Here is a 24258-nt window from a genome sequence, read left to right as displayed (position 1 = left end):
CCGCCGCGGTAAGGATCGAACCCGCGTCTTCCGGGTCAGCAATTGAGCACCGTAACCACTAAGCCACCGCGGCGGGTCTTGGCAGTAGGTGCGTCAGGCACTTATGCCATCTCTATCACTTCAAAGAGCACCGCAGATGATGCTTTTGAAGGACGAAAGACAGAGAGGAGGCGAGGCGGGAAGATGGAGGCAGGTGGTAGCATGACATCCGCATTGCAGATGGGCGTCCCTTTCTTCATGGTGCCCTGTGCGTCCGTAATGGCCGGCGCTGCTCGCAATAAAGTGAACCGTCGGTTTCCCTCTTTAGCGAGATTTGGTTCATTCCTCGCGACAGGGTGATTTCAAGTTCTTGCTGCATTAAACAATATTTGGAACTCCACGTGATAATTACGTCGCGAATAAGAGCAGTGTGTCAAAACAAAGCTGGAAAACAAAAAAGAAAAAAAATCCCGGCAGCTTGACTAAAATTTGAAAAAAAAAATGCCGTTTTGACAATGCCCTTGAGCAGTACAGCTTGAACACTTGTGCGCAATCGTTTTGTAAAAGGATTATCACGCACAAAATGTTTTTTTTTTTTTGACGCCTACAAAAAGTCACAAACGCTCAAAGCTCTAAACACCGGACCGCGAACGTTCCAATTGCATCAAAGCAAGCCCATCACGGGAGAGCATCAACGTCGTCGGCCAACATAATGGAACTTTTTTCTTCATTCCCGAGAATCCAGACGGACGCCACAGCTTACGCTGTTGCGTCCGTCTGGAACATGTGGCGTTTAATTTCCGCAGACGAACCGAAATGATTTAGATAAGTTTCAATCGCTATCTCTGCCAGATCTCTTTCGATGTAATCAACAAACCTTCATCTCGAAGGGACTATTGCCTGACAAAGAGGAAAAATCAGTAACCTTCGTTGAGGTTGATAAGGCTTACGACTGCGCCTTTTCCCTTCTGTGGTCCTACGAAAGAAGCAATACAAATTGAACGCATGACGACGAAAGTCTATAGTGACATTTTCCCGGCAAAATTTCATTAGAGCGGATGTTGCAGGTGAAATCTTACTAGAGTATCTGTAATTGTCTGTGGGCGCGCGCAGAGGCTGTGCCCTACCTATCCTTGTATACTTTTGGATAGCGAGGATGTCAAGCTTGCTCTTTTGTCCATCACGAAAAACAAAAACAAGTATAAAAGCAGCTCCGCGGAATTCAGAAAAATAAAAATAAAACGTCAAGTTCCGACCGCGTTTCTGCGCTCTTAAATGCGAGGTGTGTCAGCACAAAAGGCCATCTCTGCGGTCAGCAATTAACGCATAGGTCTGACTTTCTCGAACGGCTGCAGAATGCGCAATCAGCTGGCGCTTGCAGTGGTCGTGCTTTGCACGGCACCCACTGTCCTGGGTAAGCTGGGATCTCCGGGAGGACCGCTGAAGCTGCCCCGTGAAGTTCCGGACAGCTTCAAGGTATGCACTCTTTACGACGCTGTCCACGCGCAGTCCGGTAGATGGAGCGGTCGTATATGGTCGGATACAACTCAACAACAGCGCGGCTTTTGCCTGTCAAAGGACCCTCTTCCAGCGAATAGCGACGGCCGGTTCTTGTGACCCTGCTGGCGTGCCAATGCAGGCGGCGGCCCTACAACTCAGGGAGGGGAGTAACCACGACTGCCGAGGGAGGGGGCTATCTCATTTTATCTGCCACTCCCTGCTTTGTCACACTAGCAAGGTCACGAGAATCGGCCGATGCCATTGGCTGGAAGAATGTCCTTTGATAGGAAAAGCCGCTGTGTTCTTGAGTTGTATCCGACTATAGCTTATCCAACCACGGCGTGTGGCACATACGACTACTGCTGAAGTCGACTGTTGCGGCCGTAAAGGAGGTCAAGAGGCTACAAGTGCTGTTTATGGATTGTGAGAGTCTCATGTCATTCCTTGGTTTCGTTGACTTCTCCCCATTTCCTTAAAGCTCATCGGAAGTCTGTTCACATAATTGTTTGTATTGTCCTCAAATAGAAAGTTTATCGGTTTATGGAGGTTTAACGTCGCAAAGCGACTCAGGCTATGAGGGATGCCGTAGTGAGGGGCTCCAGAAATTTCGACCAGCTGGGGTTCTTTAACATGCACGAGCATTACGTCTCAATCGAAATTCGACCGCCGCAGCCGGGATCGAATCCGCATCTTTAGGGTTAGCAGCCGACCACCATAACTTAGCCACCGCGGCGGCCATCTCAAATGGAAAGTGGCGCAGATATCTACTGCGAGAGACAGCCCAACACACGGGCGGCGACGTTTGCATATTAACGAGTAATTGAATGAGGGATGAGGACCTTACGTAGAGAGAAGGGGAAGGTTTTAATAAGATTTAATCATCGGCTTTGGCTGAAAGCGTAATGGGAATAGATTTGGTTCATGGTTTATGGCGGTTTTACGTCCCAAAGCGACTCAGGCTATGATGGACGCCGTAGTGAAGGGCTCCGGATTTCGACCACCTGGAGTTTTTTAAAATGAACTGACAATTCAACCGCCGTGATTGGTATCGAACCCGCATCCTTTGAACCAGCAGCCCAGCCCCATAACCCCTGAGCCACCGAGACTGCTTCTAAGAAGAAGAATTAAAATGTGGTAAAGTTGATAACAGTTCATTGTGGATGGAACGGCTCAAAAACTAGACCAACGTAAAAAGAAAAAAGTGTTTTCATTTTATATCTTTCCTCTTCTTTTCCCGCTCTTCTCTGCGCAACAGTAGTCAGCTAAACCAGAAATTTTCGCTTTTAAGCATGTACAGGTCGTAGGCTATACACTGAAATTTGCGGGACGCTGAGCGTCTTGGCAAGCTAGAAGGAGCAAGAGATAAGACAGATTTTTTTTACAAATAAGCAGCAGAGGAGGTTCCAACGCGGAAGGCTGCGGGAACAGCGAATACAGAAGGCTCGCACGAAGGCACGAAATGGTATCCGGTGTCCCATCGTCACTGATGTGGCTGTACACAGCTCAGAAACAGGGGAAAAAAGTGGTCAAACAGTTTTGACTCTCAATCCTTCCTCAGATTGACCGTGTATGTAGAGAATAAAAAGTGGCACGGGCGAAGAAAGTCCAAAGAGTGCGGAATTCAACAATAGGCATTCACATCGCCCACCAAGAAAGCGTCATATACCGGGCGTTCCAGGTATATTTAACCACGTTTTTAGAAAAGATGGCGTGTCCTTGGTAAATGAAACCAACTGAGTGCTGTTAAGAGTCGTATGGCCTAGTCAGCAGTAGTTTTTTTTTTGGGCGAATTTATTTAATTAGTAAAGACTAATTGTCTCAATTTTAAACGCTGGTTTAATGGAAAAATTATCAGCTTGGAAATTGCACATCGTCATGAAAAAAAAAGCAGCCAGATATGTTTACAAAAAGATACTGTTTGCGCAGATTTCTTTAAAAGATCTAAAAAGAAAGCACGCCAACAGGCCGGCCGTTGCTGGCTCATACCTTGAGGTCACTGCAAACTCAGATCCGCGTCACTGATAGCGCTCGTGAGGTGAACGAATTTGGTTCTAAGAGAGGCGTTTTGGGGCACTTAAGTAGATCCTCTATTACATGACAGTTTTTGCCTTTTTGTGGACATTGTTTTTGGGCCGGCAAAAAGATCGACAAAATGGTACTTTCTAAACATTGAAGTCTGCTTTTTTTCAAGACGATCTACAACTTCCGAACTGAAACATTTTTCCGGGAGGCAATGTTTAAAGAGTAGCTAGTTAGTTTTTACTAATTAACTAACTTTGTAGAAATAAAAAATACTGCAGAATAGGCCACGACTCTCGAGACCACTATTTTTTCTTGTACACCTCAAATGCCCCTGAATAGGTGTATTACATGAGGGGAAACAATACACAAAATGAATATGAAATGAATGACTCGCCTATGAGGCTCGCCGGGACACATTCGCCGGAACACCCGGTATATGCAAGTGGTGACATTCTTTATAACCGAACCTTTTCAGGTTTACCACACCCGCAGTATCGTGAGCCCACGCATAACGAAAGAAAACCTTTACACTTCATTTCGCTCCTTCCCTCAGCCTCTCCCAATCATACGCCCTTCTTTAATTAATTAAGTTCCGAAATCAGCTCTTCACATCTGAAAAAAAGGGGCTATCGTGATCATATATTCTCTGACCACGCTTAACCACAACTTCAAACGCAGGTGATATCTGACTTTCCATATTCTGTGGCCATATCGGACTCCGACAATGACACCATGTTCGATTGCCTGGCAGCGAATCGAACGGAGATCGATTACGAAGCACAGACGGCGACGTTCGTCTGGATGCTTCAAGAGACTGACCATTCACCTAAGTATGAATAACCCTCCTGTTGGCATTGTATACCCCGTGCGTCAGCGAACTGTTTAAAAAAAATGCTTAAATCTATAGGTTGACCGAAATGAAATCAGTATCTTTTCAGGCGGAAACCGTCAAGAGCGGCGGGCGTCACTTATATTGTGAAAAGCGTTGTAATTAATTTGATTCAATAACCTGTTTGGTGCTCTCAGTCTAGTGATTAGGGCTAATGACGGATTCTTAGCCGCGGACTAACACCATGGCCGCGGACAAGATGGTGCCATATTAGTTTTTGAAACGAAAGAAAAAGGAGCCGTTCTCTAAAGCCCTGTAGTGCGAGGAAATATGACTCTTCTTGCGTACACAACCGAAAAATTGCGAGGACACCTAGGCAACTAAAGTGTTTGGAGGCGAAAGCCGAGGACACTGTGCCGTGACAGCTTCCGGTGGATGTGAAGTCACACTGCTCCCGTGGCTATATCGATGCCCAAATTATGCATCTTTCGGGGATCTTAAGTGTCAGTTACTCTAAATTGCACATTTTTTAACTAATTTGACACAAATCCGACGTTTTTTCGGCCATTCTGTGACAATTTTCACTATGCCGAGACGACTTCCGGTGGATGTGACGTCACATCATTCCCATGGCTATATCGAGGTCTGCGCTATTTTGAAGCAGTTATGACATATTTGACTATAACTAATTAACTAAATAATCTACAGTCATCAAACTTGGCATCTATGTTCATTTTTTCCTCCTCTATCTGAAGCAGCTATTCGTTTTCTTCTAACTTTTCTAGGTCCCGAGTTAACACGCTGCCAAAGGTGTGACACCCCCTGCTAACGGGTGACAGTATGAGCCATTAAAGGCTTTCGACTTAAAACTGTGAGGGGCGCGCGGGAAGTGTTCAGCTGCAACCCTCGCTGGCGACGCCGTGTGTCACCGTCTACGGCGCCAAAATGCGGGCTCTATACTGCGAGGTGGAGCGACTTCCGCGGGTCCGATCCCGGCCGCGGCGGTCGAATTTCGATGGAGGCGAAATTCTAGAGGCCCGTGCACTGTGCGATGCCAGTGCACGTCAAAGAACCCTAAGTAATCGACATTTCCGGAGCCCTTTACTGCGGTGTCCCTCATAGCCTGAGTCGCTTTGGGACGTTAAACCCCAGTAAACCAAACTCGTGCAGAAGCGGCAGCCGTTTCTCTACGCAAAAGGCATTGTTTTTACATGACACTGATTACATTGGAGGAACGTTATGTGTACGAGGATTACCTGTAGAGCAACCAGCAAACAACAAGAAATCAGCCTCAAAATAGGAGGAAACACGTAGGCACAACTGCCCGTTAAGACAAAAGCAAGGCTGGACAAGTGATCAGCTTGACATATATGTACAGTATGTGTCATGCTTATAAAGATACAGGAGAAGTGTTTAAACCGGCTCTTAACGTGGAGACAAGTAGGGTTCACCGAAAAATAGAAGCGCGACTTCTGGCTAATCCTCTGAAGCTCTCCGCGCCTGTTTTCTACCTCGCGGAAAAACAAACATTTCTCAAGTTGACAGCCGGTTTAACGATTGCTCCCGTTCCCTGTAAGTACGGCATATAGTGTACATTACGAACTTGAAGAGTGCCGCTAGCGGCGCTGCAGTTGCTGCAATCGCTGGCTGCGTCTGAGTGAGCTGAGGTAAGGTTTTATATACATGGACCCCCTCTATATATCTGCGCAGGCAAGAAGTCCCATTCTACGTCACGCCTGGAGACACGCCCGGAACGATGGACATGGTTGTGGGTGATGGTGAGTACTCATTGTCCAGTAATCTTCACGGCCCTGAATAAGGCTAACAAAATTCGCGGCTTCCCTTTTGTTGTACATGCATAGATATATAGACAAGCATAGATATGCGTACAGCCGGCCAAATCTTTAACCGGCTTCATTTTTGAATCCCTAATAGCACCTTATAGCACCCTCTTCTGGCATATTCGTGCTGTAATTGAACGCGCGTGATGGAATTTGGTGGTCTATTTTTTTTCGTATTATGCTTGAGTGGAGCATTTTGAATAAATCAAAATTATGAGCAATCTTCATCATCTACGTCTAAGAAGAACCAACACAAGTGGATACGTATAGCAATGGCTATGGTGGCGCAACCGCGGTTACTCCGGACTTGTAAAGGACTTTTCCAGTATGGGAGGAGACCTCCACTACGGCACCTTTTTCTCTCTCTCTTCTTTCACTCCCACCTTCCTTCCTTCCCTTACGGCGTGGTTCAGGTGTCCGCCGAAATATGTGAGACAGATACTGCGCCATTTCCTTACCTCAAAAACCAATTTACCAATTTTACGAGAGGTAGTTTACCCAGATAAGGAAGCGAGATGAACCAGAAGTATTGTTACGTGTGCCGCTTGTGCTGGCTCTTCGTAGCTGCTAACGATGTGGATTTCTAATAATTTATATCCAATCAGGCAAATACTCCCATCTAGCATAATATGAAAAAAGGACCACCAAATGTCACCACAAGCGTCAAATTACACCACGAAATTTCCAGCGATTTAGCCGAGAAAAGCTTTTTACAAGGTTCAGTTACTGATCCAAAAATCAAGCCAGTGAAAGATTTGGCTGGGAGCACATACACGCGTATACACCAGCGGTCAAGAATTTATGGTCCGCAGCCATGTCGAAAAAATTCATTTGTATCGAAGGCGAGTTTGGCATTTAATTGTGCACTTTGTGATTCGCGAAACGGCAGTTGCACAACATATGTCTATTCCACGATGCGTCTGAAGACAGTGGTGAACTCTAAAAAAAAAAAATTCGCGAAAATTGCTTTTTATGAAGTAATTACTGTGGGTATGCGCAGTCACAGCCTCGATTTCAAGGCGAAATACTTAATTCAAGGACTTTATTAAACCATTTGATTTTAATGGGCACACGGTAATAATTGGACTGCCAGTCTGAGTAGCTAGCGATGTGCCTCGTACAAAAGAAATTGCTTATGAGTGGTGAGCCTAATGCACAGAAGCGAATATAAAAAGGAATCAAAAGAATGACTAAACGAAATTGCGGCGCACAAAACAGCCACTTGAGAGGGGTGATATACCACAAATATTCCAAAATTGCGATGACAGTTTGGCAACTAAAGTGTTCAGAGGCGAAAGCCGAGGACACTATGCCGTGACTACTTGCGATAGATGTGACGTCACACAGTTCCCGCGGCTATACCGATGCTTATATTATACATCTTGTGGGGATCTTAAGTGTTAATGACGCTTAATTACACATTTCTTCATCTAATTTGTCAAAAATCCGTCGTTTTTCTGACCATTCTGTGATAATTTTCACTAAGCCGTGACGACTTCCGGTGGATGTGACGTCACACCGTTCCCGTGGCTATATCGACGTCTGCTCTATATCGACACACTTTCGACATTTGTGCCTTTCATTAATTAGCTAATTAATCTACAGTCACCACACTTGGCTTCTAGGTTCATTTTTTCCTCCTCCATCTGAAGCAACCATTGGTTTTCTTCTCTTTTAGTTCCCGAGTTAAACGCGTGTGACACGCTTTGTTAACGGACGGACGACAGTATGAGCCATTACAGGCTTCCGCCTTAATATTAGCATTATTAGCATGAAAAGTCGTGATATTCATATCAGCGCGACGGCGTAATACTCTTTCAAGGTCTCTCTTCGAGGGGTAAGTTATTCAGAAACATTGCCTCTATAAACTTACTAGACTTTTGTCTCGCACGCTCGATTAATTTCGAAAATATAAATGTTCACTTTTCTGCACACATAGGATTTGGCTTTGCTTCGTAACTTTCAATTTTGGATAAGTATGTTTGTGGACATGCAACCAGTATCGAAAAGCTAGTTAGCTCAGTCCGTGTTCTTTCTTGCTTTCAGTTATTTTATCCCTTTGAGTGCAACTTTTCGCTCTCTATATACCCACGTTCATGCTTCAGTAAATATCAGTTGTAACTAGCGGCATCTCTCTGTGCACAACTCATTGCGCTCCGTCCTTTTAGAGCGCTGTACTCCAGCCAATAATAAGGTTCCTACCAAAGCTGTTTAAGTTAAAATATACACGGTGTTTCACCTAAGACTTTACGTAATATAGGCTTTTGGAATTATAAGAGCGCTTTTTCGGCATAGCATTGCCAGCAGAGTAGTACATCAGAATACAGCTAAGACATGTTAACTAGCAGGTTGGTTAAGTAATATTAAATAGTTAACTATTAGGCTGTTAATAGGCTGTTAAAAGGCTGTTAATTAATAGTTAACTATTGACTGTTAGGCTCCTGAAGTATTGAAAGGCGTGTATCCAACCGTAAGTAATATCCATTACAGTTTTTAGAATTTCGAAAACGCGGTTACATTCAGTGCTGTGGCCAACCAAATATTGGCTATATCGCGCCAAAATACATACGCTTTCGAGGAGCTTGCAGGCAAAGCAACCTCTCCAGTGTACTTAACTCGTCGAAATGCCAAATTTTGTTGTGCCACAGCGCCGACGGCACCCGCGTTTTCGAAATTCTAAATAATTAAATAGATAGTACTTACCGTGGGCTACACGCCTTTCAAAATTAAGAAGCCTAAAAGTTTATGGTTTTATCATCATCATCATCAGCCTGACTACACCCACTGCAGGGCAAAGGACTCACCCATGTCTCTCCAATTAACCCTGTCCTTCGCCAGCCGCGGCCACCATATTCCCGCAAATTTCTTAATCTCATCCGCCCACCTAATTTTCTGCCGCCTCTTGCTACGTTTGCCTTCTCTTGGAATCCACTCCGTTACCCTTAAGGACCAGCGGGTATCTTGCCTTCGCATTACATGCCCTGCCCAAACCCACTTCTTCCTCTTGATTTCAACTAAGATATCCTTAACGCACGTTTGTTCTCTCACCCACTCCGCCCGCTTCCGATCTCTTAACGTTACACCTATCATTTTTCTTTCCATAGCTCGCTGCGTTGTCCTTAACTTAAGCTGAACCCTCTTTGTTAGCCTCCACGTTTCTGCCCCATAGGTGAGTACCGGTAAGATACAGCTGTTGTATACTTTTCTCTTGAGGGGTATTGGTAAGCTACCATTCATGATCTGAGAGAACCTGCCATATGCGCTCCACCCCATTCTTATTCTTCTAGTTATTTCCCTCTCATGATCCGGATCTGCGGTCACTACCTGCCCTAAATAGACATATTCTCTTACTACTTCCAGCATCTGGCTACCTACTGCGAACTGCTGTTCCCTTGCTAGGCTGTTGAACATTACTTTGGTTTTCTGCACGTTAATTCTTAGCCCCACCGTTCTGCTCTGCCTGTCTAATTCATTGATCACGCTTTGCAGTTCATGTCCTGAGTGACTTAGCAAGGCAATGACATCAGCGAATCGCAAATTATTTAGGTATTCTCCATTAACTCTTATCCCCAACTGTTCCCATTTCAGGCCCCGAAATACCTCCTGTAAACAGGCAGTGTATAGCATAGGCGAGATCGTGCCTCCCTGCCTGACACCTTTCCTTATTGGAATTTTATTGCTGACTTTATGGAGAACTGTGCTAGCTGTGCAATCATTGTAAATATCTTCCAATATTTTGACATAACACTCTTCTACACCCTGGTTTATGGGGGTTTAACGTCCCAAAGCGACTCAGGCTATGAGGGACACCGTAGTGGAGGGCTCCGTAAATTTCGACCACCTGCTGTTCTTTAACGTGGGCTCGGAGACAGCACGGCGATGCGGACTACTTATGCCAACCGTTTCTTCATTGTGCAGATTTTCGCATTCCTGGCATCTTCTGGATACGCCGCCTTCAACGAAAGCACCGTCCTGTTCGCGCCTTATCACGAGCCTTGGATTCCAGTGGAAACGTGCCACAGCACAGAGCAAGACAGTCTAATCTACAGCGCTGCGGCTTTAAAGATCCCGCCAACTACCTTCACATCATCGACTACAGTGACGTCATCCCTGCCCGACGATATAAACCAAGCGTCGCCACAGGGACCCTTCAGTGGGCTCGGAGACAGCACGGCGATGCGGACTACTTATGCCAACCGTTTCTTCATTGTGCAGATTTTCGCATTCCTGGCATCTTCTGGATACGCCGCCTTCAACGAAAGCACCGTCCTGTTCGCGCCTTATCACGAGCCTTGGATTCCAGTGGAAACGTGCCACAGCACAGAGCAAGACAGTCTAATCTACAGCGCTGCGGCTTTAAAGATCCCGCCAACTACCTTCACATCATCGACTACAGTGACGTCATCCCTGCCCGACGATATAAACCAAGCGTCGCCACAGGGACCCTTCAGTGGGCTCGGAGACAGCACGGCGATGCGGACTACTTATGCCAACCGTTTCTTCATTGTGCAGGTCAGTTGCTATCCGTCTCTCTATAGCAAGAAAACCGGAGATCGTTGCCTTTTGCTGTTTCCGAGCCCAGAAGTGCTTATTTCTGTGATATCTGAGTGTGCTGATGTCGTGAAAGTGTTATTACTAATTGCTGGTGATGTTGAACTAAATCCTGGCCCTGGCCCTGGTACGAGGGCTAATACACAAAGCATGGATCTAGAAGAAATATCAAAGCTGCTTCGCGACGTACACTCAAGAACTGTCGCGGTGCAAAACAGCCAAGAGCTACTTCAAGCTTCAGTTACTGAAATTAGCAATAAGCAAGATAGCTTAGGTCAAAAACTGACAGAAGTTGTCGACCGGCTAACATGCCTGGAAGAAAAGGTGTCTGTTATCGACACTCTGCAAACTGATATGCTGGCGACACAAGAAAATATTGAAACCCTCCAGCAGGAATGTGCTAACTTACACGCACGCCTAGATGACGCCGAAGATAGATCCAGGCGCAATAATCTAATCTTTTATAACATACCTGAAGTGCCCCAAGAAAGCCCATCGGACGCTGAACAAAAGTTAATTTCAGTACTCTCCGAATTACCAGCCTTTTCTTCTTTAAGCTCCGATGACATTGAGCGTGCACATCGGCTCGGACGTGCCGGAGAGAATTCTTGCAGGCCCATTATCGCCAAGTTTGTTCATTCCAAGACTAAGGATCTAATTCTGTCCAATCGAGACACGATAAAAAAGAACAAGGTTTCTGTCGGCGAAGACTTCTGTCCCTCAACTAGGCTAGCTAGAAAAACGCTTTTACAATTTGCCAAGACTCGCAGCACGTCATACCAGTTGAAGTATAAAAGGCTCCACATGAACGGGAAGTGCTACACCTACAACCCTACCACGAAAACCGTCATTGAATCTCAACTAAACAAGGCTGTGACCACCCAGAAACCTGTCACTGACCTTGCGCTATCCTCTAGCCCTTCTCCCAGTGGCGTCATCCAACCTTCTAGTTTATCACCTTAGCGGTCACAGAGGGGTCGTGGACCTTTTAATGAGCTTTCTGTTGTGTATACTAATATTCGAAGTGTCCTGAAAAACCGTGAACAGTTAAGTTCATTTATTGATTCTTGTGCAGCCCACGTAGTAGTACTAACAGAAACATGGCTCTCAAGCAAAATACGCGACCATGAAATTTTAGAATGTAACAAACGCTACAACTTTTACCGTAATGATAGAAATTGCCGGCCAGGTGGCGGAGTACTAATTGCCGTAGACCATAACATATCCTCATGCGCAATACATGTGACAAGCAATCTAGAAATAACGTGGGTTTTATTAAACATAAAAGGCAGGAAGATCACAGTCGGTGTATGTTATCGTCCACCACCCAGAGACCTCGAATTCATTAACAACCTACACGATGTCATTAATCTAATCTGTGTTCGGTATCCCGGTTCTCCTATTTTTCTTTTGGGTGATTTTAATTACCCTAATATCTCCTGGGGCGTGGATGGCCCCAGTAGTCTTCCTACTGATTCAGAATCTAAATCTTTTATTAACTTGTGCTCAACGTTCAATTTTTCTCAAATCGTCACACTGCCTACAAGATGCACTAGTCATTCTGAAAACACTCTTGACCTTATCTTAACTACATGCCCTGAATCAATTTCAAACCTCAGCATTCTTCCAGGACTTAGCGACCACTCACTCCTTGAATTTACGCTCGGATTCCCTGCCCCCCGAGCAGGAAAAAAAATGAAGATTGTTAGGAATTACAGCCGAGGAAATTACGACGAAATTAATCGTGCATTATCTTCTTTTTGTGACGAATTTTTGAGAAATTTTGAACATCGCAGCCTACAATTAAACTGGGACTTGTACAAAACCAAAACAGCCGAGCTCATCAACAAGCACATCCCCATACGAGTAATTAAGTGCACCAAATCACCATGGTATAATAAAGCTCTCGGAAGACTAGCCAATAAAAAGAAGCGTTTATACCGCCTAGCTAAAACCTCAAAACTATCAGAGCGATGGCAAGCCTATCGCACCGCGAATGCTAGTTACAGTCGCGCTTTACGGGAATCCAAACGCTATTTCTTTCAACACACCCTCCCCAATCTGCTACTTTCAAATCCTCGACAGTTCTGGCGAACAGTAAAAGGCCCTGAAAGCGATAGGATGATTATTAACTCCAGTGATGGTCTACCGTTAACAGATGAACAATGTGCCTCTACATTCAACGATTTTTTTGCAGCATCGTTCTCTAGTCATGCAGACGTCCCTAAACCTCTGTTCGACATACCTCCGCTATCGCCAATGCCTCCCATCACAGTTAATCCAGCTGGTGTCGAAAAGATTATTGATTGCCTGAAGCTCTCTTCTGCTTCTGGTCCTGATGGTATCACGTCAAAATTCCTTAAAAACACCAAATTTTATTCATCTATCATCTTAACAAAACTTTTCGACCAATCTTTATCCACCGGCTTGGTTCCTGATGATTGGGCGGTAGGGAAGGTGGTTCCCACACATAAAAATGGTGACAAGCATGATGTTAAAAACTATCGCCCCATATCTTTGACATGTGTTCCATGCAAAATTCTTGAGCATATCATATCATCCCAAATCGCTACCCATCTTGATTCTCAATCTTTTTTTCATAGTTCCCAACATGGCTTCAGAAAATATTATTCATGTGAAACGCAGCTGGCATCTTTCACTCACTTTCTTCACAGCGTCCTCGACCACGGCGGTGTTGTCAACTGCATATTTTTAGACTTTTCTAAGGCTTTTGACAAGGTATCACACACTCTACTCCTCTTTAAATTACACCAACTTAACCTGGATCCCAACGTTTTTGCATGGTTGAGAAGTTTTCTTACTAATCGCTCCCAATACGTAACGATTAACGAAATCGACTCCAATTATGTCCCCGTTGATTCCGGCGTGCCACAAGGCTCCGTTCTTGCTCCCTTGCTCTTTCTAATTTACATAAATGACTTACCCACCAAAATTAAATCTCGCGCTGGCCTTTTCGCAGATGACTGTGTAATTTATCGTGAAATAACCAATCCCAATGACGAAAAGATTCTGCAATCAGACCTTAACGCAGTAACTGCATGGTGTCAGGATTGGTTAATGACTCTTAACTCTAACAAGTGTAACTTAATGCATGTATCTCGAATTAACTCTAATGTTTCTTCTTATATTCTTCAGGATTCCCCGCTTGAACAGGTAACATCTTACAAATACTTGGGCGTCTTATTTTCATCCAAATTATCATGGGAACAGCACATCAACTATATAACTAGCAACGCTAACAGATCTCTAGGCTATCTGAAACGTAATTTTGCGAACATTTCTTCATCTCTTAAATTACAATTTTATAAAACACTTATCCGTCCAAAGCTTGAGTATGCTGCTTCTGTATGGGATCCCGGCCTTGATCATCTGGTAACAACCATCGAAGCTCTTCAGAATCGGTCTGCTCGCTACATTCTCAGTAATTATCATCGTACTGCCAGCACAACTAACATGAAAAACACATTACACCTACCTCCACTCTCCTTGAGACGTCAGATACAGCGACTTTGTTTGCTCCATAAAATATACTACCACGACACACTTCACAATCTTTTACTCCACCGGCCCTCTTATGTGTCACATCGCGTGGACCATCGTCATAAAATTGGATCTTTCGCATGCCACACGAATACCTTTCATAATTCATTTCTCCCGCGCTCAATAACAGAGTGGAACCACCTTCCCGAAGATCTTGTGTCTATTACTGATGTTACATTGTTCAAAATGCCTTAAAAGCTCATTTTGGTGTTCCTGATTAATCGTTACGCACTGCTTATTTATTTTTTACCCCCGTATTACTACTTGTATTGTGTTCTACAGTTATATTTTGGTGTTCCTTACTTGTAGTACTTGTATTGAATTCTTGGATGTTTATTGTTACCTTCTGGTGTTCCTTACTATTTTTGCACTGTTTTTGACACCCCTATATATATGTGTATATATATGTATATATATATATATATATATATATATATATATATGTGCCTGTGCTTTTATCTTAATTATGTTGAGTATTCCACTCCCCTCTGTAACGCCCGACCCGGGCCCTGAGGGTATTCGAAATAAATAAATAAATAAATAAATAAAAACGTGCACTGACACCGCACAGTGCATGGGCCCCGAGAAGTTCGCCTCTATCGAAATTCTACCGCCGTGGCCGCGATCGAACCCGCGTCTATCGGGTCGGCAGCCGAGCACCATAACCACTTAGCCACCGCGGTGGCTAAGGAAGCCTAAAAGTAATAGCTAAAAAGTTAACTATTCATATTGTTACGGGATGTTACGGTGAAGTCTCTATTGACGGCTGCGCTGCAATGGCCAGCACTCAGCTCAGACTCCAAGGGCCCAGCTTCCCACTGTCAACGTCGTCGTCGTCCAGCGCACCACCACTTCGTCGGTCACTATTCGTTCACAATTCATGCACGAGTCGAATCCACTGATACAGCAACCAGATCACTGGCAACAATGTATTAGTTAACCAGCCAGCTGGCACGTCTTGTTCTCTGATGTGCTACAGCACTGACAATGCTATATGCCGAAAAAAAGCACTCTTCTAAATGTAGGAGGCTATTTTTAAAAATTATATAGTCTTTGTTGAAGGACCCTTAGGAATGAACACCGAGTACGCAGAAAAAACAGCGGTCGCCAGTGATACTATTAAAGTTTACCGCAGTTCCTGAGCACGTATCACATAATGATTACACTGCTTTCGCGATAGCTGATGCATTACACCTTATTGCGAAGCAGTGAATGGTGATGAACTTCTACTTTAGGTAGGATTGTGAGATTTTTCCATTCATTTTCCGCAGACCCGACGCACTTGGAGGGCATATTTTACTTCGAGAACGAGGACTGCGTCGTGATGGACCTCGAGTACAAAGGACATCGTAAGTTATCTTGAATGGAGCACTGTTTGCACTTTATATATATATATATTGTAACGGCCTTTATTGACAGTTGTGAAGGCCGGTTAGAGCGAGCAAGGACAGGTCCGGACCCGGAACAGTTCACGCTCTCGTCTCGCGCCGCGCGTCGGCTCTGCTGCTTCAGCTGCCGATCGTCGTCTTCTCGTCTCGCGCCTCGCCTCGGTTCTGCTGCTCTGACTGCTGATGATCTTCCTCTTTACATTTGGCCCCGGGGGAAAAAGAGCCATCCTGGCGATTTAGGGGGTCAACACGACGCAGGGGTCGTAGTGCGGCTTCAAACGCGAAACGTGGACGGTCTCGCGCCCACGTCGTCGGAGATCGGGTGATGGCGTCACGGGCTCAACTACGTAAGTGACGGGAGAAGTGCGCTCAAGGACGCGGTAGGGTCCCTGGTAGTTCGGCAGCAACTTGCTAGAGAGACCTGGTGCAGCAGAAGGCACACGGAGCCAAACAAGGGATTGTGGCTGAAAAGTGTCGGTGCCATGGGAGTGGTCCAAGCGGTATTTCTGGCGCCCTTGGTCGTCGGACGTGAATGACCGGGCGAGCTGGCGGCACTCTTCAGCGTGTCTGGATGCTTCAGATACGGTTGTGGTTTCTGACGAATCGGGATGATAAGGAAGAATAGTGTCGAGCGGCGAGGGCGGTTCACGGCCGTACAGAAGGAAGAATGGTGAGAAACCAGTAGTGCTCTGCGTAGCGGTGTTGTAGGCATACGTGACGAAGGGGAGGACGACGTCCCAGTTAGTATGGTCGGCCGCCACGTACATTGACAACATGTCACCTAATGTTCGATTGAAACGTTCAGTCAAGCCGTTCGTCTGGGGATGATAGGCAGTAGTGGTGCGGCGAGTAATGTTGCATTGCTGCAGGAGAGATGAAACGACGTCTGACAGAAACACCCGCCCACGGTCGCTCAACAGTTCACGCGGTGCTCCGTGCCGAAGTATGAAATGGTGCAAGAGGAAGGTGGCAACATCCCGCGCTGTAGCAGCTTGGAGGGCGGCTGTTTCAGCGTACCGTGTCAGGTGGTCTACAGCGACGATAACCCAGCGGTTTCCTGCAGCAGTGTACGGAAGGGGTCCATACAGGTCAATGCCAACTCGGTCAAATGGCCTGGATGGGCAAGGCAAAGGCTGCAGAGGGCCGGTCGAATGATGATGACCGAGCTTGCGGCGCTGTCAATCGGGGCAGGAACGGACGAATTTTCGAACGTAGTTGTACATGCCGCGCCAGTAATAGCGGAGGCGAAGCCGGTTGTAGGTCTTGAAAGCACCGCCGTGACCAGCTTGCGGGTCGCTATGAAAGGCTGCGCATATTTCTGAGCGGAAATGTCCAGGGATCACTAGGAGCCATTTGCGGCCATCAGGGAGATAATTTCGGCGGTACAAAATCCCATCATGAATAGTGAAGTGGGCAGCCTGACGGCGGATTGCACGCGGTACCGACACGACAGAACGGTCTGAAAGATAACGTACAAGAGAAGTGATCCACGGGTCCTTGGACTGCTCGTTGGGCATATCGTCCAATGACAAGGAGGCGCAGTCGATGGCGGGAGGAGAGGCACATTCATTGGCTAGAGGTGAACGAGACAAAGCGTCGGCGTCGTTATGCTTCCTGCCAGAGCGATAGATCACACGAATATCGTACTCCTGAAGGCGTAAGGCCCATCGGGCGAGGCGGCCATTTGGGTCTTTTAGGGAGGACAGCCAACATAGGGAATGATGGTCCGTGACGACCGCGAAAGGCCGGCCGTATACGTAAGGTCGAAATTTCCCGATTGCCCAAACGATTGCCAAGCACTCTTTTTCAGTGACGGAGTAGTTTTGCTCTGACTTCGTCAGGGTGCGGCTCGCGTATGCAACAACATACTCCGCACACCCCGGTTTCCGTTGAGCAAGAACAGCACCGATACCAACGCCACTGGCATCTGTGTGGATTTCAGTTGGAGAATCAGGGTCAAAGTGGCGCAGTACGGGTGGAGAAGTAAGTAGACGGCGCAACGTGGTGAACGCTTCGTCACAGGCAGGACTCCAGCTTGATAGGTCGCTACTGCCACGAAGAAGGCCAGTCAGAGGTGCGATGATAGAAGCGAAATTTCGGATAAAGCGTCGGAAGTAAGAACATAAGCCGATGAAACTGCGAAGTTCCTTCATCGTAGAGGGCTTCGGGAACTCAGAGACAGCACGAAGCTTTGCTGGGTCAGGAAGAACACCCTGTTTTGACACGACGTGGCCCAATATCGTCAACTGGCGAGCAGCAAAGCGACATTTCTTTAAATTGAGTTGAAGCCCGGCTGCCGCGAGGCATCTCAAAACGTGCTCTAGGCGAACGAGGTGCGTCTGGAAATCTGGGCAGAAAACAACGATATCGTCCAAGTAACATAAGCAGGTTTTCCATTTCAGGCCGCGCAGTATGGTGTCCATCATTCGCTCAAAAGTGGCAGGGGCATTGCATAGTCCGAAGGGCATGACGTTGAATTCATACAGCCCGTCAGGCGTCACAAAGGCTGTCTTAGGGCGGTCATCGTCGGCCATCGGGACTTGCCAATACCCCGAACGGAGATCTAATGATGAAAAGAACTCAGCTCCCTGCAGGCAGTCAAGTGCGTCGTCAATGCGGGGCAGCGGATAGACGTCTTTTCGGGTGATTTTGTTGAGGCGCCGGTAGTCAACGCAAAAGCGGATAGAGCCGTCTTTCTTGGTGACAAGGACGACGGGGGAAGCCCAAGGACTGTGTGATGGTTGTATGACGCCACGCTGCAGCATATCATTCACCTGGGTGTCGATAACCTGGCGTTCGGTGGCCGAGACGCGATATGGGCGTTGGCGCAACGGCGAATGGGCGCCTGTGTCGATCCGATGGGTAACAGCTGAAGTGCGGCCCAAATGGTGGTGAGAGAAGTCAAACGATGACCGAAACTTATCTAGCAGGGTCGCAAGCTGGGTCTTCTCCGGTGGCGAAAGATTCGCGTCGATTGAGCCCGCGAAGACGGCCTCGGGAGCGGGATCAGGAGACGGTGGGGAAGAAGTAAGTGACGACACTTGCAGGCGGGAGGAGTCGTCCTCAGAAGGGTCCCAGGTGACGACGGAGGCGAAGGGTTGGACATATCCCAAGCATTCACCGCGAAGAAGAGTGGAGGGGCACAGGAATGGATTCGTCAGGGGCAAGGCGCTGCAGCCGGCTGAGACGGTAAGCACGGCGAATGGCAGGGGTAGGCAGTGGCGAGAAGCGAAGGAGTCGGACGGGATGAAGATGACAGGGCCGTTGGATGCAGAGTCGCAATGAACAGAGACGAGCACAGCAGAGCACGGCGGGATCATGACGTCATCAGCCACAGTCAGCTTGGAGCACAAGTTAGTGGAAGCGTGCACCGAGTCGTCGCCGAATGGAAGAAGGGCGACTTCGGAACGAGTGCAGTCGATGACAGCGTCATGTTGGGAGAGAAAGTCCCAGCCTAAGATGACGTCGTGAGACGGCGATGGGAAGACGATGAATTCAACAATATACAGAACGTCCTGAATAGTAACTCGGGCTGTACATGCCCCCAAAGGCGCGATAATTTGCGAATTAGCGGCGCGAAGCATAAAACCATATAGCGGAGTCATCACTTTTCGTAACTGGCGGCACAATTTCTCACTGAGTACAGATACAGCAGCACCGGTGTCAACAAGCGCGAAAGCATCGATGCCCTCCACAGAAACCGCGATCAAATTTGTCGGAGAAAGTCGAGGTCTTGAGCTTGGCGACGAGCACGCAGTTCTTGCCTCCGGAACTGCGGGCACTAGTTTTCCGAAGGGGAAGAGGGACGACGGCGCATCGGGGAAACCGAGCGGCGACGCGGAGATGGAGAACGGCGGCGAATAGACGGGCTGAGATCGGAGGAAGCAGTGGTCTCAGAAGGCATAGTGCGGTGAAAAGGCTGGGGAGGGGCGTAGGCGTAACCTCGAGGGTCGGGATCGGCAGCAGGGGACAACACTCGGCGGCGGCAGTGACGCATCACGTGACCAGGAATGCCACAGGCATAACATATGGGGAAGTTGTCCGCTGTCCGCCATGGACGGAAACGTTGCGGTGGTGGCCGGGCAGGACGAAATGGTGTCGACTGCGGTGGATGCTGGTACGAAACGAACGTTTCTGGCCGGGGACGCCTGACGGCTTCGGCGTAGGTAAGTGGCGCAGCGACGGGAGGCGAAGAGGAAACCGATGGCAGGGCTTCGGACACTTGCTCCCGAATGACGTGCTGAAGTGTCGGAGTTAGGTTAGAAGGACTCGGAACAGCAGGAAGAAGCGACAGCTGCCGCGCAACCTCCTCACGGACAAACTGCTTGATCTGGAGCAGTAGCGAGCTGTCTCCTGTCGTCATGCTGATGCAAGTAACTGTGTCTGTCTGTGGTGACGGCTGCCGAGTGAAAACGCGCTGTCGTCGAAGCTCATCGTAGCTTTGGCAGTGGTCGAATATATCGGTAACAGAGGTGACGTTCTTGCCCACAAGCATATTGAAAGCGTCGTCTTCGATTCCTTTAAGGACGTGTTTAACTTTATCGGCCTCTGCCATGGACGCATTGACACGCTTGCAGAGATTGACGACGTCTTCGATGTAGCTAGTGTATGATTCACCGCTCTGCTGTGCACGAACGCGATGACGCTGCTCGGCGCGAAGTTTGCGTACCGCCGGACGGCCGAAGATGTCAGAGAAGCTGGTTTTGAATTCGGTCCAAGTGGTGAAGTCCGATTCGTGGTTTTGGAACCAAAGGTGGGCAACGCCGGTCAGGTAGAAGATTACGTTGGTAAGCTTCATACTGTCGTCCCATCGGTTATGAGCGCTCACCCTGTCGTAAGATGACAGCCAGTCCTCCACGTCGTTGTCGTCCGTGCCGCTGAAGACGGCCGGGTCGCGCTGGCGGAGCGCACCATGGCAAGCAACGGGTGCCGGCGAAGAGCCGGCTGGCTGGTTGGCGTTGGCAGGCATGGGGGTAGCGATGGTCCGGTTGCGTAGCTCCAGGACGGAATCCCGCAGCCTCCACCAAGATTTAACGGCCTTTATTGACAGTTGTGAAGGCCGGTTAGAGCGAGCAAGGACAGGTCCGGACCCGGAACAGTTCACGCTCTCGTCTCGCGCCGCGCGTCGGCTCTGCTGCTTCAGCTGCCGATCGTCGTCTTCTCGTCTCGCGCCTCGCCTCGGTTCTGCTGCTCTGACTGCTGATGATCTTCCTCTTTACAATATATATATATATATATATATATATATATATATATATATATACCGGACGCAAAATATGGAGGCAGTGAGTCCGTATACTGCCGGAGGAATGTGGTTGTTTTTCTCCTGCTTTATAAGAGAATATACCGGAGCGATAATATATTTGTGCCATTAATTTAGTGTTGATCAACACCAGCAAATTAATAGAAACATTGCCCTGTGCTCCTTCGTTTCAATGAGTGGTGCCTTTCCTATATATATATATGTAACTCCACACCTCCACCGCATTTTTACGTGATCTTTTCACAGACGGTTATGCAATGAGGACCGGCGGGTTAGCACGCTGAAGCTGAACTTTCTGCTCAACGGCTACTACTATATTTCGCCGGCGTCAGCAGAAAGAACGTGACTATGCACACACGTACACACACGCGCGCGCGGATACGTGAGTGCGTGTTTAGAACGAAGGTTCGAAGAGGTCAAGGTGAGACGGGAATCAGCATAGCATTCCTGTAGCTTGGGAAAGAGCTGCCAACAAAGCCTGAATAGTCCAGGAAGTCGCCTTAGCAGCATCAACGTAGGGAAACGAAGACACAAAACAAAAATAATACGATGACGATTTGGCGAACGATGAGCCGATTAACAATGGATAAAATAATAGGAGCTGCACGCGGTTCGGGTCAGAAGGTACAAGCAATGCAGTACGCACGCAACGAATTTAGGTAATTAATGAGGTCAAATAAGGTAGAAGAGTAAAGAAGAGAAGATTTTCGAAACCAGTTAACAACAAATATGTCAAGCAACGTGGCAACCTCAAGCAATATTCGAAGTGTTCTTCTCTCCTCCTCCTCCGCCTCCTCATGCTCCACCAGACAAGGATAGTAATGACAAGTTAAAGGTCAATAAACGCAACCTTTTTGTTACGCTGTCCGAACAAAACAGGGCAGAGACCTAGTCAGGCTTTATTATCCTTAAGTCTCCGCAGGAAATGGCCCTGAAATAAAATGGTATGATTGATTGATTGATTGATTGACTGATTGATTGATTGATTGATTGATTGATTGATTGATTGATTGATTGATTGATTGATTGATTGATTGATTGATTGATTGATTGATTGATTGATTGATTGATTGATTGATTGATTGATTGATTGATTGATTGATTGATTGATTGATTGATTGATTGATTGATTGATTGATTGATTGAACTTACTGAGTGCAACCAGGACATTGCTGACGATGCTTTTCAAACACCCCTTGACGAACCATGCCAATATTGTCATTCATTTTTTTTATTTTCAATGGAAACTTTATTGGGATAACAAAAGATATGCACAAACACTGTTAGGACCTATAGCTACAAAGGATAGTGTCCGGTCCAATGCAAAAACTACTTTCAGTTCAGCCGCACAGCACGGAAAAGAGTTAATCATGATATAGACAATAGTGCAGGTTACAAAAATCGCGCAGCAAAAAACCAAGGATAAGATAGGAGACTGCAAGAAGAATATACAGAATAAAAAGAAAAAACATGCCAAAACCAGGCGCTATAAGAAAAACAAGGTGTCAAAAAGAATTCACAAAAGTTTCAGGCAAAATTTGATTACACTTGTAATGCAGTTCACAAGTCATTTTGAAATTTCTGGCTACTTTCACCTCGATGGGCAATCGGTTCCACATTTTTGCTCCATTGAACTATTATTATAGCTTATTACTGCGATTATAGCTTACGGATATTTGTCACCGTTTGACAAGCAGCTGACATTTTAAAATTTTGTACTCTTTCTCCGAACCCCTCAGAGTGCCTCCTGTGGACCCGCCTTAAACTGAAGGACTCGGTGCCTCAGGTGTGCATCGACCACTTCGTGGACGTATGCGGCGTCGTGCCTCCTCCACACAGCAGGGACCTCTGCCCCGACGGAGAGGGAGACTACTAGTCGGAGGAGGATGCCGGAAGACTGCACAGGCCAACAGTATCCGCATTAAGGAGCGCTGAAAACTACACTTTGACGGCGATCGAAGTTTGTGTGTAGAGGCTGTGGTGGATTAAAACAAGTTAAAAATATTCAGGGGGCACTTTGACTGTCTAAAGTGCGTAGAGGCGAAAGCGTTTTCCGCGTCACTTTGACTGCCTCTGTGGCACTGGTGACGCCAGCACTGGATGACGTCGCACATAATTAACTTCTAATTACTAAGTAACGACAAATTACTCATTGATGGCTAATTACTGATTGATGACTACATACTACTTAATGACGCTTAAGCTTCGCCTTTAGGGGTATCGCGTCTGTCAGACGTGTGGCGCTTCGGCTCCGTCATTTCTGACAGGAGCCACGACTCAAGTCGTCGGACCTCATCAATTTTGCTCACTTTGGATTCGGCAAGCTGATCGGCATCCGTGGACACCAATTTCATTCAGGTGGGCCCAGTTTTTCAAATTTTAAAGCGGGTTTTCCTTCCCGCCTCCGGCGCCGACGCTAAGCCTAACGGCTGCGCCGGCGTTCGGCTGCGAGGGAGCTCCTGCTTTCTGCAAGATGACGGAAACGCCCGTTCAACGCGGTTATGACCCGGACGCCATGTCTTGGTCGACCGTTCCCGTCACTGTGGAACCCAAATCGGCACCCGCGGACCCGATCCGCAATGAATCTCTCCTCCGTCTACTTGAGCGTCGCTCCAGACGAGAGGCCAAAATAGCGGCGGACGCCTCGGCAACCGCCGAAAATGCTACCCGCCAAGCTCCCGCCTCGCAAGCGGCGAAGGACTCCGGCCGTAAGGGCCGCAACCCAGTGACCAAGTGGAGGCCCAAGCCTTTACCAAAGTTTCAAAAGGACGACTTTGTCATCGGGATCAAGCCCCGGAAATCGTTGGCCATCCGGGACGCCTTTCCACACGGCGAGCTCGGTGCCGCGTTCGGCGCTTTCCTCGGGGCGCCTCAGGCAGCCGAGTTGAGCCTCCTTTTAAGCAAGGAAGAAAATTTGATCCTCGCCAGCACCCGGAACGCTCACGTCGCAGACCGTCTGCTAGGCGACTTTTCTATCAAATCGACCGAAGGAGATGTGCCTCTCGCCGGCCATCTCAAAGAACACGAAGCGGACGTCTGCTATGGGGTCATTACGGTGGCCAACCAAGAGACGTCTGAGTCTCTCCAATCTTGCGTGCAGTGGAGGAGCGGCACTTTACTCGATATCCGCAAATTCGGCTCCTCAAACAAGGCTCGGCTCACTTTTGCCGGCACGGTGAGGCCTCGGTACGTACATTACAACTCTGAGATTGTCACAGTGCACCAATATTTGCGCACTATTCCGGCCGGCAGTGTGTGTGGAACTGTCGGCCATCGGGCGGACTCTTATCCCAACCCAACACAAGACAAGTGTGGCCTGTGTGG

General features: G+C 47.4%; 2 protein-coding genes across 2 annotated transcripts in view; one reads left to right on the top strand and one right to left on the bottom strand.

Moving 5' to 3' along the window:
• The window catches only part of LOC149347744 (uncharacterized), an 85250-nt gene that overhangs the window by 30216 nt on the left and 30776 nt on the right, over nt 1–24258 (bottom strand). The window lies entirely within an intron of this gene.
• On the top strand, nt 1303–22810 carry LOC149347745 (uncharacterized). The gene is made up of 5 exons (XM_089587407.1): nt 1303–1455; nt 4180–4331; nt 6041–6108; nt 15555–15632; nt 22674–22810. The coding sequence occupies exons 1-5, from the start codon at nt 1336–1338 to the stop codon at nt 22808–22810; spliced, it is 555 nt and encodes a 184-aa protein (XP_089443533.1). The 5' UTR covers nt 1303–1335.

Source organism: Amblyomma mixtum, chromosome 4 (genome assembly GCF_055824585.1).
Source record: "Amblyomma mixtum isolate Tamu chromosome 4, ASM5582458v1, whole genome shotgun sequence".
NCBI classification, from domain to species: Eukaryota; Metazoa; Arthropoda; class Arachnida; order Ixodida; family Ixodidae; genus Amblyomma; species Amblyomma mixtum.
This window is presented reverse-complemented; position numbering and strand designations above follow the sequence as displayed.